The sequence below is a fragment of the Caloenas nicobarica genome, chromosome 2 (assembly GCF_036013445.1).
Source record: "Caloenas nicobarica isolate bCalNic1 chromosome 2, bCalNic1.hap1, whole genome shotgun sequence".
Lineage (NCBI taxonomy): Eukaryota > Metazoa > Chordata > Aves > Columbiformes > Columbidae > Caloenas > Caloenas nicobarica.
Window position 1 is genome coordinate 84,992,894 of NC_088246.1, and position 18,611 is coordinate 85,011,504.

At 36.1% G+C, this 18,611-nt stretch overlaps 1 protein-coding gene across 4 annotated transcripts in view; it reads left to right on the forward strand.

Annotated features, from left to right (window-relative positions):
* CDH18 (cadherin 18) overlaps positions 1 to 14,517 on the forward strand; it is a 166,436-nt gene extending 151,919 nt beyond the window's left edge. For 3 of the 4 annotated variants that reach the window (XM_065630181.1, XM_065630182.1, XM_065630183.1), the window contains exons 9-11: positions 15 to 132; positions 12,286 to 12,537; positions 14,027 to 14,517. In XM_065630181.1, the coding sequence (XP_065486253.1) occupies positions 15 to 132; positions 12,286 to 12,537; positions 14,027 to 14,517 (861 nt within the window). Of the gene's footprint in view, positions 1 to 14; positions 133 to 12,285; positions 12,538 to 14,014 lie in introns of all 4 variants that reach the window. The other variant, XM_065630180.1, reaches the window with a different exon arrangement.
* Positions 14,518 to 18,611: the final 4,094 nt, after the last annotated feature.

The following is an 18,611-nucleotide window of genomic DNA, read 5'->3' on the forward strand; positions in this document are numbered from 1 at the left end:
GATTTTTATTTCAGGTAATTCAGACTATCACTGCCACTGACAAAGATAACTCTGCAAATGGGGCAAGATTCCATTTTTCCCTTGAGGAAGGGCTTTCTTTGAATCCCAACTTTACTCTAAGGGACAATGAAGGTAAATCAAACACATAAATCTCAAAGAAATGGGTCTCTGTTTTGTCTGGGATGTCTCACTGAACAGAATAATTTCCATGCATTTCTTGACAGGAGGAGAAAACGGTAATCTGTTATCACTGAACTGGCTAATATCAAAGACACGGTGTATACAACAGGTTACAAACGATGAATAATCAGATAATGCATTTTATTTTTATATTCCACTTTATTTTAACATTTATACTTAATACATTCAGGAATGTTTTTTAAAAGTGTGTTAATGAAAAAGATGCTGACAATTTGGTCTGCTTCTAGGTGAACACCACTGAGTGGGTACTTTCAAGGTTATTGGTTATTGCTGGTATATTGCTTAAAGGAGGGGCATGAAGATAGGCCCAGAAGGAAAAGGGCCTTCAGAGTCACTCAGCGAAGAGTTTCTGAACATTTCTTGAATGAAAGAACCATCCAGGCTTTCCAAAAAAAAAAAAAAACCTAACCAAATCAGCCTTACTATTTGTTGAGTATTGCCTCATAGTTTCCATTTTGCAACCTGATAAAAATGAAAGTAGACTTTAAATGCTTAGCTGTAGCTTTCCTCTGGAGCTTTTGTGTATGTGTGTGTTGTGTGGTTTTATTGGTATGCATGTATAAAAGTGGGTGTGAGTTTGCTTTAATAGTTATATTGTTACAGTGGTGTTATGGAATATCTTCTGAGATCTTACAAGTCACTGCTGATCTGTAATGACTGAGGAGCATTAACTCCATCATTGCTAAATATGGCACATACAACGATGTTTAAATTATTCTTTACAGATACTTTTTATCTTTTTTCAAAACCTTTCAGGGAAGGAGACTGCGTAATCTTCCTAAAGAAGCTGTTCCAACGTTTAACTATACTTACAGAAAGAAAAAAAACCCCAACAAGTCGTGCTGTTTGTTCAGACTAGATTCATGGCCTTCATAGCTGGCTCCAAAAAAGATCAATCCAGTATCTATCAATATTAAAAAAAACCTAATCATATTTGAAGGACTAATTTGTACATTAAAAATATGCTTTAAGTGATGACTCCAGCCCTTTCCCAGATTAATGTATCAATTCCACTCAGATTGTGATGGAGCATCATAGCAAAAGACAGAAGCTTGTTCCTGAAATAAAGTGTACTGTTGTGCACTTCTGTATTTGAGTCTTAAGACTGAAATAAACTCATTGAGTATCAGACTGTGATCTCATGTGGGAGACCGTGGCCATGCTCATTTCAGTACAAGACACATCAATACACTTTTGAATAATAAAGTTGTGGTTCATGATGAAGTACATATTTCATGGTTTTGAACATATTTTAATTGGAATCTGTATTATATGTGCTTATTACCAATGGAAATGCTGTGTTATACTTCGCAGGCTGCATTTCAGTGTAAGTTGCTTACCTACACAGATTTATAAGAGGGTGAAAAATTTTCATAAATCTTTAATGCATCAGTGCCATGTCTTGGATATAAGTATGCAGCAGTATTTGCTGCTTTTTTCTTACCTGCACAAGAGAAGCGAGCAACAACTTTACCACCAACAGCAGAAGACAGTCTTTGGACTATCTTAAGTTGGATTTGGCGGGGGGAAGTAGGGGAAGGAACTTGAAAAGTTGTCCTTTAAGGTGCAGGCCTGTTGTGCATTATGTTTTTATTTCACCTAAGGAGATACAAAAAGTAAACGTGCACTTCCTGTAGCATTTCACATAAAACTTCAACATGTACAGAGACTCCAGAAATGCAATTCCCAATTTACTCATATAATTACCACAATAACAGTTTAACTCAAATCATAACAATAAGTTTATCTTAAAAAGAAAAGCATTGTCACTGTTTTGCTTGATACATGAATCTTTGTACTGTTTAACACTGCCCCTTATTGGGACATTTTCTTTGTGATACAATCTATATGCGCAATGTCAGTGAAACACTTATAAAGTGCATTCACAATATTCACTTTTCTAGCACTTGCAACTTTCATATTTATCATCTATTCCTATTCAGAAATTTGTATTTGTTGGTTTGTATTATAGGAAATAGCTGAGAGATGGTGGGCAGAAGAGGCTTTTCGTCTGTCTGTGACAAGTTTGCACTTTTGAAAATTGACGTTTTTGAACATCAGCTGTTAAAAGAATCAGAATACTCTTAACACAAGATAGCTGCTATTTCTACCTCTGGATCTAATAATTCTATAAAGGCTGGCATTCTTAGAAATTAAAAGAAAAAAAAAGGAAATTTAAAGTAAAAAAAATACAGCAATTGCCTTACGAGAGTTTTCAATAATGTTTTGCAGAATGATGAAAAAAAAATCTTGATGTCACATCGAAAGTGGTAGTCAGTGGTAGCTGTATCTGTCACTGCAAAGCTATATTTCTCTTGTAGTAATCTTTGGATCCAGTCATCCTCTCCTTTTATTTCTTTAGTACAAAGGTTTCATGCCACAGAAATCTCAGTAGACATTTTCTTCCCGTGTTTTCATAACCCAGAACAATAGAATTCCGCTCTTTGAGACTAAAAATACTATCGTGTGAATGTTCTCTTACTTCACTATCAGCAGTAGAGCTACAAGATCAAAAGACTCTGCAGCAGTGAATTGGATCCTTGATATTAACGCTTATATCTGTGCACCTTGAAATCTAGAGGACTTGCAGAAGCATGAGATTTTGTAGTTTGTCCCTATCTACCTGTATAGACTGCAGCAGTATACAGTCTCAGCATGTGTATGATTCAGGTCAATAATATTGTATGACTTCAGCAGAGGAATTAAAGTGTCAGTTCAGATAATTGATCATATGACCAGTTAAGCTTTTATCTCTTGAACCTGGACTTGTGCCTTTTCTCAGTAACAATTCACAGTTTTAAAGCTCCAGCCTTTGAATATGCACCGTCGTAATTCAGAGCTTAAAACCCTCAGGGAAATGTAGCCACAAGGCTATAGCAAACATGCAGTCCAGCAGAACCAAATTGCTGCTTGAATTGCCTTCTGGATGCTGCTGGTGTTTACACTTTTCATTTTAAAGAAAAAAATGGAAAAAACAGAATATAATACCTTTTTCCCTACTGACCAGATTCTTAACCTACCTGGCAGATTCTTTGCTGATACTTGAGGTTTTTTAGATACTGACAAAGTACTGTTCAGTGAGAGCAAAGGCTTAAGGGTATGAATGAGAGGACAGACAACAAAATGAAGTGGTATCTGTACGCACGTAAGCCAGACAGAACAAGAGCTGAAATAGAATTTATTTGCTATACAAAGAAAATGCATTAAGTTGCAATCATTTCCTGCAATTTTAGAGAGCAAGCCCAGGGAAGGTGTTTCTTTATTTGTCTGGGAATTGTACTTGTGAAGGCTTTTTGATGAAAACAGGGCTGTTTACAATTTATTCCATCCAGAAAAGATGTTGCAATTTCTATTAAAACCTCAGCAGTCAAATACTTTTTTAATCTGGAAGTGCTTTATGTTGTAGTTCAGATGCTACATAACTCAGTACATCGTTGTCTGTGTTCTTCTCGCTCTGTTTTTTAGGATGCTATTTCAGATTTTTTTTAATGCTTTTTTTAACTTGTGTGCAATATCTTAAATTTATACTTTTTTCCTAATCAGAAATATCTCCTTTTGGATGTCCTGTTAAAAATTTTCAAAGGCAATATGAGACTAAAACTACCTTCTGTTGAGGAATCAGAGGAAAGATGAAAGAACTCATTCAAAACAGAGCTGCTTTTAAGTACTGAATTTAAAATTGTACTCTCTTATTTTTTTTCTTTTTTTTTCTCTTTTTTTTTTTTTTTTTTAAATCCTGAAAGGATCATAATGATTTTCCAGATGCTTAAAGACTGGTTGATATATCTGTTCAAAATTTCTTGGTTTAATGGAAAATGCATGTGAGCTTGTGTCATTGTTATGATATTCCCAACCATTAATATAGAGACACACACACACTTTCATAGTCTCTCTCTCTCCCTCTGAGTTTAAAAAATTCATTCCCTCTTTCTGCCTATTTTGTTGCCTATTAGAGACCTCTTTCAGAAGTTACACAACACTTTTCAGGGAGCTGGCAAAAGATTGAACCCTCAGAGAACAGTTCACTTACGTGCAAGAGAACATTTAGGAACTTTAGAAATTTATAATGTGTCCATCTACTCATGCCTGTGACGCAAATTAGCATTTTTCCTGTATCAAAGATCAAAAATGAGGCAAAAAAGTTCAGTTTTACTTGACATTGCTATTATTTAGGAAAAGAGCGACCTCCAGAGAGTAATTCATTCCATACCAGTGTGAATTCCCTTGCAGAAGTTTCTGTTCATCTGTCTTCCCTGATTTGTGCAAAATTCTTATCTTCAATTATATTGCACAAGATGTCTGTAGCAGGCCGCTGAACCGACTTACGGGCTTTAAAGTCACAAATAAACAAGCCAGATACCAGACTATGGCTTAATTGCTCCAGAGAGGCTTAAGTGGCATCAAAAAAGGTCAGGCTGAAATCCTCGCTTTGCAATTTAGCATAAGCAGGAAACAGCTACATAGTTCCTGCCTTCATTTACATCGAAGTGACATGCTATGGTTATGTAGTACTGCAAGTTACTACTATCCTTCCATGAAATATTATCCTATAAAGAAGACAAGATGTAGCTTGAGAGAAATCATATCTGAGAAAGTGCAAAGTTAGCATTATGCATGGTGACTCGAAGTACAGTCCATAGAAGTGCTGTTACTGTAAACAGGTTGAATGCCCGAGCAGGTATTAATACAGAATCAACATACGAAAGCAAAGACAGAATTCTACTGCAGGTACAAAAGTCAGAAGACCAGGACTAGCTACCATAGAGGGAGGCATTTTTCTTTTTCAGACCTCTGAATATTTTGGATCATTTTCTGGTTTAAAAAAAGTTGGATCTAAGACTGATGAGATAGGAAAGTAAGTTAGCACATAGTGTATAGATTTTTCATGCATTTGTTTTCAGCGTTGCTACGTGTTGGTATTTCACAAACCAACCCATAAGCAAATAACTACTTTTCAGGCCCAAAAAGTCTACTATGTTGATTTTCACTTTTTCTACCCACTGAACTAGGTGTTGGCAATAGCTTTTTGTCTATATCTTTTTGTCAATATCTTTCAAACCAGTACCAAAAAAAAAAAAATCAACAAGAGTTATCAGTAAAGAAATGTAACAGAAATGCCTATCAATATAGTGCCGCATAAACAAATTAACAGCTCTAACTTTAGAAATATAAAAAATGCAAATCGCTCCAGTATATTTTCTTTGTTTTTAATTAGTTATGACTTCTCAGAAAATTTATTGAAGTTGAACTGCTGATATAAGCAGAGCTGAAAATTAAAACATGCTTTAAGCTATAAACAGATTTTTACTCTGTTTTTAATTTCCATTTCTCCTGTGTCTGCCTGTAATATATAATGTGTTAAAGGAATTCTCAAATTGTGAAAAATAAATGAGTATCCTCCAAAGTGCTCCTGTAGTCACCTTCCATGGCATTATCATTGTATCTCAGCTTCCTCGATTTTCCTGTGCCCTCCTTTTCTTTCTTAGTTCAGACGCTCAGTGTAAAAAGGTAAAGACAATTGAAAGAAGAATGTGGTAACAGCTTTGTATACAGCGTGCAGTCCGGCTTAATAAACCACATCTTCTGAGTCTGAAGATCTGCTGCATTAGAGCCATGCTGAATTTCCCATGTGTAACCTCAATCCCACTTGAGTTGACTCTTAAGTTCTAATTGCCATGTTTCCAAAGCACAGCCCGAACATGCGAAAGTTTAGAACATAAAATGTGGCAATGTGTACCGCAAGGAATCAGATAAATCTTTCTTTCCCTGTGTTGTAGTTCTGAATTTCCCTTAGCAGTCAGCCCTTTCATCTCCAGCAAGTCCTGGTTCTTTTCATACTTCTCAGGGGTGAAGTTCATAGTTTAAATCTATTGAGATAAAAAAGATCTTCCTTTCCAGACCTAGAAGAATCAGATCCATGTTCTCATCATCCTAGTGCTATTGCCGCTATCCTATACACTTTCTTTCCCTGTCTATTCACCGTAAGTGTTTTCAGGTGTCGAAGGAATTTCTCAACCCATGACCTCTCTCCTCCCTTTCAAACAACCATGGCTGAAATAACTTTTATTTTATTTTATTTCCCCTCAGTAAATGCTTTCCTAGGTCATCAGCCCCTCTCTTCATACTTGGCTGCCTGTAGCTTTTATAGTTAGTGGGATTTTTTTGTTTCATGCTAAGATACTTCTTTTAAAAGTTGCTTTCTAGCTCCACTCTCAAGAGGTCATCCGTTAGGTTTTGATAAGGAATGTAAACAATTAAAACATGGAAACTTAGAACATCAGAGTAGCTGCCAGGATGCAGTTGGCATTGCAGTTTGGCTAAACTTTTATTACCTATTCGTTTTATTCACTAGCTTTGCATACGATTGTCCTCAAGAACAGAGCTCCGAATAAAACACAAGGACATGATTTCTGTATTATGCCAATGTCAGTAGCTTTGGTCATTTTCCCCTATACTTGATTCTCAGTGACTGTCAGAAAATCAGTTCTTAGATGCAGTTTCCTTCTCTGTGAAAGTGTTAGAGAACTCATTTGTAAAATATTCTGAAAGATTTGGTAAGAAAGAATAACATGTAAGAGATTAGTTACTTTCCAGTATATACATACACACAGGCATGGATTAAGAGCTACTGTCTGTAACTTTGTAATACTGAGAGCAATAGTGACAATTATCACTTCTGATAATATCTGGAACAGAAAACTTCCAGGGTAGTGCCCAAAATATTAACATAATACTTTTCATTTGTGTTCAAATTTGTGAAATTGCATTGAAGGAAAAGCTTTACATTGTTTCTTTGAGAATACTTAAAATTTTGTATGTTGTTACAGAATCTCCTGGGTATATGTTGTGTACCATCTGTTCCTAAAGAAATCTAGTTATTAGTCAAGAGAATACAATCACTGTATATTCACCATGGTGAATCTTTGAAATTCAAAATTTGATCCTGGCTCTTTCTTTGCCTAAAATTGTGTCTTATGCTAATATTTAATTCTGTTAAAGATACAAGAAAAACAGTTTAATGTTGAAAGAACAAATATAACATTAGAAGAAAAAAATGTTTATTTATTTTAAGCAGTATTTATTCTTTCCAGTATGAAAATGTCAGTTCCTTGTTTGGCAAGACCTTCCACTCCAGAGAAGCACGGTTTAATTATAGCTCTTTTCAGATTTTTTCACTGTAACATTTGAATTGTCTAGTTTTTCCATTTTGCCATTTTGGTATTTTCTTTTTATTTTTCTCACAGGTTGTTGTGGTTTGTTTTTTGTTTGTTTGTTTATTTTTGTTTGTTTGCGGGGTTTTTGTTTTTTGTGGGGTTTTTTAATTGTCATACTTTTTCCCCTATTTGTCCACAGTTATCCTTATAGCATACATGCCTACATCAATGCTCTTTCCTTTACATCTTTGCCAACAGTCTCTGTACTTAAATCCTTTCACTACTGCTAGACTCCTGCTCAGGAATCCTCAGTTTTTCTTTATTATATTAGGTCTCTGATGTTTTTCTTTTCAGCCCGCATTTTCATCACTGCTTCTATAGCTGCATGGTGATACTGGATCATTCACTCCTTTTTAGATTTATGCCAGAGGATAAAAGGAGGAGGTTATGCTTTCTTGCTCAGATTTGAATATTGGGCCTTCTTTGGCTATCGGCCCAGGAAGATTCACATGGACAAAATTTTGTACGATTTTCTTACTTATATGGACAAGGCAGCTGAACTGAAGTTTGGTGCTTGTAGGCACCAGAACAGAAATAAAGCAGAGTATTAAGCAGAAATTAGACTGTTCTTATTGTTGATAAAACCACTTACTGTCACCTTTTGCATTTAGCAGGTTTGAGAATTTTTCTTTTGGGATAGAAGATATCTCAAATGTTAAATTAACGCTTAGCTCATGGATATAGTGTCACTATCAATAGGGAATTTCATTTTGAGTCCTTGACATATCCTTAGGTTTTTAAGGTATTCTTTCTGGATAGCTTTGTTGTGTGATTGTCATCTCCTCATTTGTTGTAACTTGAAATATAATTATCCTTAGAACTGTCGTTTCTTTGAAATTCCTTTCTCTTTCTGTTGATAAGTACATGTGCTAAAATGTGTATATGGGAACTTTGCACTTCTCTAACGACTTCAGTAGGATTTCTAGGTGACCACTCAGACTTCAGGTTTTTGTGGCAGTATTGGTACTGAGGGAAAAAAGAAAAAAGAACAACCCACTAAGTAAAACAGGACTGTGATTGTTGTCTTTTAATGAAGCTTAATAAAACAGGCTGTATACATTACATAGCACTTGGCCTTGTACCTCCTCTAGACCCTGTGTAGTACCTAATGGAGCTCAGAAGTCATTATTGTATGTTTTTTTTTCTCTTCTGAGTTTATGCAATAATGTGCAAGTTGTATTGCAGCCCAACAGAGCAGTGTTATTGTGTCATGAAAGGCACTTATGTGCTGCAGCGTGTGTAGCACAAGGCTTTTTAGGGATGCTTAAGGATCCACAGGCTGTTGCAATACTGTTGAAGCACTGTATAAAGTAGAAGACAAACCTGTTGCATTCTTGTCTATCCTACCTGCTGGGAAGGGTCCCTAGTGCAGATTATTAACTCTGATGGTGGTTGACTGTTATGTGAGAGAGTCCTATTGGCCCAGACCAAAAAAATACCAGGGAGAGTGATAAAATTTAGCAGTGTGAACAGCTGGTATTCCTGGGGTCATATTCCTCACCCTTGTTTTGTATAGCAACCTGTGACTTCAGGAGATAAAAAGATAAATTGTCAGATATGAACTCTGCTACTAATCTTTAACAAGCTGTATTTCAAGGAAGGGGGGCAATTACAAATTGGCTTCTGAACAATGAGAAAGTCAGTGGAGTTTTTCATGCATACAGGGGAAATAATAATGAAGCTTTTTTCTGAGTGTAGAAAGGCAGAAGCAGCAGTCATCACCTTATAGATATAAACTGAGAATGTTAACTTCTTTTTATGCACAATACATCTTCGTTTGTAATTCCCTACCAATCACAGATACATAAGTTTATTTCTGCTCTTGAGCTGTATCTAGAGTTCAATCTGCTGCAGCCAAATGTCATTTTGTATTCTATGGAGGTTTCCCTCTTGCAACCACTGAAGATTTTATCTGTGTCCTCCAGCAGTATTAGAGAAGTTGGGACTGACAGCCTGGCATAAAAAAGGGGAGAGAATGGCAAATGGGCAAGATATTAGTAAAAAAATAAAACATGAGCAAAATTTTTTAATGCAATGTTACATAGCAGAAAGATAAACCAGTTGCTTACTTTACCCCCTGATTATACCAATATATATTGAAAATTGAAAGACATGCAGATAATCTACCTCTTTGTAGTTTGTGTTCCACAAGATTATTTGCTTGGTTTAGGAGTATTTTAAAATAGATGTCTGAGATTGTTCATATACTGCATTTTATTAAATTAGAAGACCATACACGTATCAAAGAACAAGCTGGTCCAAACTTGTAAAATTAGATTTCTGTGTATCTTAGAATTAGATTGGCAGAGCTTAACAAAACCTCCATGGGAGGGCACAGTCTGTAATTACATACTTAAGGCCACAGCTCACTCTGCTTTAGGGGAGAGTTTTCTTTACATAATAAATGCAATCTGAATGGCATTGATAGCAAGCTTCATTTCTTCAATCAATTGACTCAATTACAGCACAGAACAATTTGGTGCCTGGTCTAGTTGCAGAATAGCGTGGAAATAATTTATTTCTTAACAACAAGATAAGAAAAAATTCCACATTACTGAGAATACCACAGTATGTTTTAATAAAGTTTCACAGGCACAAATTAAGCAATATAGAAAACAGCTAAAGTTTAACAGTATTTTTATAAAAATGAAATAAATATTTCTGTGTCATATGCTACAGTTCTATAGGAATCATTTCCATAATCCTATGTCAAAAGAAAATACTGACTTACTGTATATTTTTTAATCACCTCTGGGTTTGGGTTCTTCTGCAGGTTATGAAAACACTTTTTGTGTGTGTGTGTGTGCAGTATCTGGCAACTTTTCAAGGAAAATAGCATGTTTTAGCATATGTGTTTTATAACATTTGTGCAAATATCATTTCCACAACATGATGGTCTTACTCTGTCAGATTTTTTCAGATGAAAGAATTACCTGTTCATCTCATTCTGGTTGCAATAGAGTTCTGTAAATGGAATTAATGTAAACGGCACTGTAAGTGGCTGGTATCATGCCTCTATAGAGGAAGCTGGCATGAATCTTGGAATTCAGTTGTCAAAAGCATACCTTGACTTCAAGAAGTAGAAGAGGACTTCAAGCCCTACTGCAAATAAATAACTAACTTATTTTGCACCCAATGCAAATGAGAAGAACAAAACTTAATGAGTTTATAACAAACTCACCATGCTGGAGATTTCAAGATCATAAGTAGGAAGGGTAGCAAATAAAAGCTAATGAACTTCAAAGCAGTAGAACCTGATACTCAGTTCTTGGCTCAGCAGCAAGGGTATCACTTCCTACCTCATATTTATTGTGTGAAACCTGTTACCAAATATGTTATGATATTATGCTGATGTGGGGCTATACTACGAGTTTTTCTGAGTACCAGTGTCAGGTGATATTCAAAAGCAAAATTTTGAGATGAGTTAAGAAGAATGTTTTAAATGGCACAGAGCTTGACAGATGTGGCATGAAGAATAGTCACCTCGTAAACAGTTTATGTCCAGTTTGAACAAAAACTTAACTCCATTCAAATATGCATGTGGAAAGTAATCAGTCATATGGGCTAAAATATGTCACACTAGCTATATTGTTGCACTAGATTCTCACAAAGAGCCACAGGCTTCATTTTTCCAAGGTTATGATAAACCCATTTAATGTTGTAGCCACAGTGGTAAGGAAGGAAAAAAAAAATCTGGTTAGTTTGTAATAGGAAGAGAAACCCAGCAGATATATTTTTGCACTTATCACTCCTGTGTTCTTTGTTAAAAAACTCCAAACCTACAAGCCCACAATTTGGAAACTGTGTGACTGTTAATGATGGGCAAGTAGTATGAGAGGAGAGTTCTCTTCTAATCTCTCTTCCTATTTCTTTGTCCCCATCTCTCTCTCTCCACAACTGCTCATGTCTCTGATTTCTCACTGTCTCCAATTTTATTTGATTTATCTGTGGGCTATTATTTAGGGGCCAGTACTTTTAAAGTGATGGCAACAAACTGAAATTCCATTCTGCACATACAAAACCAAGATATAACTATGTATTATAGTACCATTTATTCCCCTGCACTTTCTTTATTCCCCTAAATTTCTTGGACTGAAAGGCATGTGGGTGGTGCTTACTGTCCTAATTAGTGACTATAAATGCTCTTGCAGTGTGTGTGTTAAGCATTAGTATTCTCACTGACTGTAAGATATGCCAGATAGACCTGTAGCTAACATAATGGTGATGTAATCTTGAATTACTATCTCCCCTTTGCTTGCTTACCTCTACCAGTTTAGAACACATAATATCTGCTCTTTTCCCCTTCCCTTCCACCATCCCTCTTCCCTTCTTCCTCCTGACTTCTCCACAGCATGAATTTTTGGCTACTGTCCTTTCAGATGTTTTCTGAAAGCTCATTTGATTTATAAAACCTATCACAGTAAAATATTAAGGTCTTATTTTAACTTTTACTGAAGACCTCTTAACATTCTTCTTAGAATCAGGAGGATTTTATGTTGTGGATGAATTCCACAACAGATATTCTCAGAATTCCAGGTATTCGCGTTTACAATTTACAATTTAACATCATAACATGGAATTAAAGCACTTGCAAACTGGGCCCAAAATGTTTGTCAAAGATCATTTAGAATTTAAGACAGGTACATGATCTTAATAATCTTATTATGTAGTGCTAACTACTTCTCTCTGCCTCCTCTTCCTCCTCCATTGTCCACAAATACTTCCTGCCAAGTTTTAACCCTAGATTCACAGATTAAGACTGTTGAGTTTTAAGATGTCCCATGCTTCTACTCAACGGGAAACAAAGAGCCAATAACATTTTTTAATTTTTTTGCTTCATTAAAATGATATTCTGGTTTTGATATTGTAGATAATACAGCCAGTATTCTGACAAGAAGAAGGAGATACAGTCGAACCACTCAAGATATTTATTACCTCCCAGTTTTGATTTCTGATGGTGGAGTGCCCCCTCTCAGCAGCAGCAGCACTCTCACAATTAGGGTTTGTGCGTGTGAGAGAGATGGACGAGTGAGAACTTGCCATGCTGAAGCTTTCCTCTCCTCGGCTGGTTTGAGCACAGGAGCTTTAATTGCAATCCTGCTCTGCGTTGTCATTCTTCTTGGTAAGCCATTTTCAGTCTTAAGTAATGCTATCCTTCCACTGGTTCTCTGAAAGTGACAGGGCAGAAATTTTTAGTATGATGTTTTTGAACCAGAGACTGCATGGTAGTAGGGGGTAATTAGAAACACATAGCTGTGATTAGGGGGGAAAGGTTTAGCTAAAATTCATAGGGAAGAATGCCCTTAAAGTACATTCATGAATATCTGGAATTCACAAGAAATTATGTTTCAGAGGTTATCAAGTAATTAACACTGCAGATCTTTTTTCTGTAATTTTGAAGGTTTTCAAAAACCACTGACCCTAATTCCATGTCTAGAACAGTGTGAAAAATGATAGAAAAGAGATGAGGAAAGCTGTTTGAAATGCCTTACACTGTAAGAAGCACCATTAGCACTATAGAAAAACAATTTCTTAATTACCTCTGTGGGCTAAGCCGATAGCTGTGCACAACATAATCCACAGGGGCAAGGGACATATGAGACTATAAGATGACTCCATTAGATAAATGCCCTTGCAAGTGCATTTTCTCTTGATTTTTTTTTCCCCAGGCCGATTTGAATGTTACCCGTTAGTTAATATTCTTTTTCTTTTTTTTTCTGTCGGAGGCACAACTTGCTGAGTACATGTCTCCGTACTACTCATGTACCTTTGTGCATCATTTTTTGCTCTCTCTATAAGAATGCACAAAGGTACATTGCTCTACATTTTCTAAAGATTACTTTCCTCACAGCTTATTTCAGAACTTCCTCGTCAGAAAGGTGTTTTAAAATGTAGAGTAATGCATTTAGATTATAATCTTATATTTTATCATACAAGATTGAGTATTCATAAGAGAAAAAAAACTTTTAGCATTTTAATTCAATATATATGCTAAATATTGGTTTTCATTAAACACTGAAAGCCCTTAATAATGCTTCTGAAAAAATGTCAGCACTAGTTACTCATTTCTCATTTAACTGAAAAATGTTGTTCCTTTTTATGTCCTTTACGAGATCCCTAATAATCTAATTTCATTATTGGCTCAAGAAATACCAGTAATCCCCACAAAGAAAATATACAGTAGAAGAATGATCTTTACTGGCCCTTTGGAAGACCAGACTGTATTGGAAGTCTGTAGTTTCAGTGCAGCATTATTAATTTTCCCCTTAATTTTGTGGTCTCAGTACTTTGTCAAGTTGCTATGTCAAAACACAGCTGCGTGGATATCATGGGTGCTTTCCAGGCATACAGCAATCTATCTTCAGCTAACACATTACACAACAAAGGCATTGCTCACTTAGGAACATAAGTACACTCTTTTCCAGATTTGACAGGTTTGGTGACCTTTTTGTTACAGACAAGTGCCTGATGTAATTATTCCAAATACTAATATTAGCTTGAAAATACTACTATATATTTGTGACGTAGTGTCTGCTATTTCTTTAGCATATGTCCACTTACTTCAGATGTAAACTTTAAACCTAATCTAATATCTGTAGTTTTCTCTTTAGCAATTGTGGTCCTTTTCATCACTCTAAGACGCAGCAAGAAGGAGCCTTTGATCATTTCAGAAGAAGATGTCCGGGAAAATGTTGTGACATATGATGATGAGGGTGGTGGAGAAGAAGACACAGAAGCATTTGACATCACTGCACTGCGGAATCCATCAGCTGCTGAGGAGCTAAAATACCGGAGGGATGTTCGTCCTGAAGTGAAGCCTGCATCCAGGCATCATCCCTCCTCAAGCCTCGACAGTATAGATGTTCAGGAGTTCATTAAACAAAGACTGGCAGAGGCTGATCTGGACCCCAGCGTGCCCCCGTATGACTCTCTACAGACATATGCCTATGAGGGTCATAGATCAGAAGCTGGGTCTATCAGCTCTCTGGATTCAGCCACAACACACTCTGACCAAGATTATAATTACCTTGGAGACTGGGGACCTGAGTTCAAGAAGCTAGCTGAACTCTATGGGGAAATAGAATCAGAAAGAACAACCTAGTTGTAATTCCCAGAACAAAGAAGTTCCTAAACAACTGGAGATATAATGACAGCAACGGTAACAAAAAATGAAGACAGTACTTGGAACAGAGCAAGTTGTATGCAGTTACTGTAGAACAAGTGCCCTTTTCATGTTTGAAACTGGGTTCTCCAATTCGAAGAAAGTCAAGTTTTGAAAAATACTGAAAAAAGAAGCTATTGTCCCTTGTGTATATTTTTTAATGGCTCAAAAAGTCTGTGGTACTGTATCTGTAACAATACCTGAAGTAAAGCCAAGCAATGGCATTTTTATTGCAAAATGCTTAACATCTCCAAGCTACAGTAAGTTTATGGTCATGCCTGTTTAGGAAGATAAATAACGGACGAGCAAATCTCTTGCAGGTGGTTGTGATGTTGCATTTCTAGCTGTGCTCTAGGCCTTGTAATCCCAATGTGAGGTAGCCAACGGAGTTTACTATCAGTGTGAGAAATGCTAACAGTGTGTTTTCTTTACAGAAGGGATAAGCCACACCTGTCCTCTTAAATAAACGGTCCTTTAATGATTTAGTCTTATTGAATTAGCAGGCTGCATTGAGATGATCTCATTCCATCATGTCCTTCATAATCTTTTCACCCATAACCAGCTAGGAGAGGGAGGGCATTATTAGCTGTCAGCTCAAACATGGCTCTGGCCCATAACCCCCGACTTGCTCTGTAACTGTGTCCTAGAGGAACCGTTCTTTCCAGTGTTGACCTTTTCCTTTTTGTCTTTTCACAGGAATATCATTCATTTAAATTGAATTGGTCCACAGTACTCTTTATGCAGTGAAGCAAATGAAGCATAGACTCTTTCAATAAAAATAGCAATGGTGACCCCACTCCAAAACCATGCAGCTTTTTGGTTCACTGTGCTTCTCGTATGTCAATAGATAAAGCTTTCCTGGTCTTTTGCTGGTCTGAATCCAGGAGCTACAACAGTCAGTTTAAAACAAAGAGTTCTTAATCATAATGTCTCTCTATTTTTGTGTGTAACTAAGAGCAAAATAGAGCTGCTGGTAACACATTGGAATAGGGAAAACTGAAACAAATAGAATGAGGTGATTATGCTTTTTTTTCCTTTTTAGTTCAATCTACTGATACGTAATTTCTTTTAGAGTAATTTCCATCTAAGCAGAGCAAGCTTTTTTCTCTATATTTCAAGCATCATGGGAACAGGAACATTCAAAGTCAGTAGAGGAAGAAAAAATTAAAATGTACCATTATTGTGGTTCCTGTGGATTAAATAAATTGATTTCTTATGTTAGTAACTTTTTAGCATTGCACAACTGCTTAACAGTTCTGCTTAACACCTAATCTAGCAAATTCTTATATTTTCTTTTGTTTTATTTTAAACTTTAACCGTTTGTTTGTCTTTGTTATGGTAATACTATGAGAACACCAGAAACTCATCCCATGAAAGATTATGACCTGTAAGGTTCACCATCTATTACAGTCTTCTGCTTCTAAGAAAACTAGCTTCACTTAGGGAAGTGGACTTCTTGCAGTATGCATTTGATATGGACACCGTCCAAAGCAGAAGCTGTGTTCTGTTTCTTTACTCTCTTGGGCTGGTGTGGGGAGTGATACAGATCTGTGCACTCCAGTGGATTTGTCCCTGTGCATTTTAGGTGACACCTTCATCTGAGTAAAGAAGGGAATACCTTTCGCTCCTCCAAGCAGGGTCTATATTTATTGCTGATCTACTGTAGACCACACAGGTGAACCAAATTATTAAGCCTTCCCTTCTTTACTGTATGGTTGGGCAGGTCTTTGACATGACGGAAACTTCTGGTCAGTTCCACTTTGAGAATTTTTTTTTTTTTTTAATGAACTCCTTCCTGAGATGTTGTTGACTGCTTTTGGTTTAAACAGCCTTCTGGAAAAAACTAGCAAGTAGCTTTGTAAGAAACTTTTCGAACTCGGAAAAGTGTTAGTTGCACTGTAGTTCCAGAATGGGATTTTGCTACACTGTTTTGTTTGCAACTTGAAAATTTTAATGTTTCCATTTCTCTCAACATCTGAAACCACAAGGCAATGTAGAGGGGAAAGAATCCCAAACCCTAAAATGCTCTGCTGGTGATTCTAAAATAGTTTAATAATCTGCGTTACTTTTTTAAAAAAAATTACCAAATACAGAATCTTCTAGAAGTACATTTAAGTAGACATTCTCATTGTAAAATTAAACAGATGCTTTAATGCAGTAAGAGTTATACTCAAGTTGAGAATGGTCTATGAACTGTCTTTTTGGAGGGTAGAGGTAGGATATGTTTCAGTTTGGGCCTGAATGAAGCAACTAGTAATGCAGGATTTTAGGAGTATAAATTTGATTTAGATTGCACTTACTTTATGTCAACATCTTGATTTTTATATTGTTTGAGTCGAGTGCTAAGAAGAAGATTTTTCAGCAGTAGTAGAACCACGGGCCATAATACTTTGTACCACATCTGCATGAAAACTGCCTTGGTTGTTGTATTATAGTTTTGAGAGCCAGGTATTAGTTATCTTTATGTCTGTTCCCACTGGCCCTACATCAAACTGGGGAAAATCAATTGTATTTTGTGCTTCAAACAGTGTTCCCGCCATTGTTTTCCTTTTATTTGCATCGTAGAATATTTAGGCTTAAGTCCAACAGAAGTGCAGTGACATAAGCAAATAATCACTCCTTAACGCTCATATTCTGATTATGTTAATGAGAGAAGGAGGTCATATCTCAGAGAAATAAGAATCCTCTTTTTCTCCATTCCTGTTGCACTCTTTGCACAGCATATGCATTATACCCACAGCCCCAAGAATTCTGTATCCTTTAAAACTCTGCAGGGTTGTTGAGACACTGCTTCAGTGATGCTGCAGTGTGTCCTCTTTGGTATGTCCTGTCCACAGTGATCACCATATGTGCTTTTCTACCATGATACATCTGCATGCTTGCTATATTTACTGTTTTTATTCAAATACACATCACAGTGCTGTGTTGTTTGCATGACAAATAGCAGAATATTAAATCTTCAGGGCCACCAAAAAGGCCTCATGGTGCAGAAAGAACAGATTTACATATTTATTTTCCTGATCCTACAGTTTTTTTCTTTTGCTCCTTTGTGTCCTAGAAACAGATTTAAAATATATTTGAGAATTTCTATATTAACTTTGGTTAAACTGGAAGAAAATTAACACTATACCATGAAGGCTGTGAACATTTTGTGGCACTGCTGATTTAAACAAAGTACACATTTAGTGAAAGTATCGTGGGAAATTCTTTCCTACTTTATGGTTAAGTCTGATTGTATAGACTTTGCATAAAGCTTTCATGGATCTTTTGTGTGCTCATATTCTCATATTTTCCTACTAGCCTAAATAGTAATCCTGTTGCTGCTTAACAACTGAACACTGAAAACTGCCAGTTTTACTTAAGCTGGAAGATACTGAGTGAAGCTAAATGGCATATACAAAGTGGTGCCTAAGGGCTTTCTGATTTACAATGTTATTTCTGCAACAGCTATTCAACTAATAGTACATTTACACCAAATTAATTAGTTGCATTCCTTCAAACAAATCCTCTTTCTTGTAATGGTGAGGGCACTCAGTATGCTGTAATCTTGACATTGGAGAAGATGTTCTGTATAAGTACTTTAAAATGGAAAAATATATTGTCAACCTAAAATGAGTCAAAATTGTAATGTAATACACTTTCAAGACAAGGAAGAGCTTGAATTCAACTGTCATTAGATTAAGATTCATACATCGAAAACAAATGAATTTGTTTATCAGCATTGCCATTTATTACACACACATAGAAGACTGTAAAATTTCAAGCAATTTCACTCTGTTATGCACTTTATTTTTGCACTCTTCTTTGAAAATCAAATAATTGTAAACATTTTTGGTTTTTAATTCTAATTGATGCAGTTATTTATTTTGTGAATACTGCAAGAAAATGTTTATGTAAAAATATTCTCACTGCTTTTAAAAGACGTTACAAAATTTCCGTGGTCGAAGGCTTTGTAAAATCATACTGTAAAAAAGCTAAATATTGGACCAGTGTGGAGATAACTAAACTCATAGACTCACGTGAAGGGTAACAAA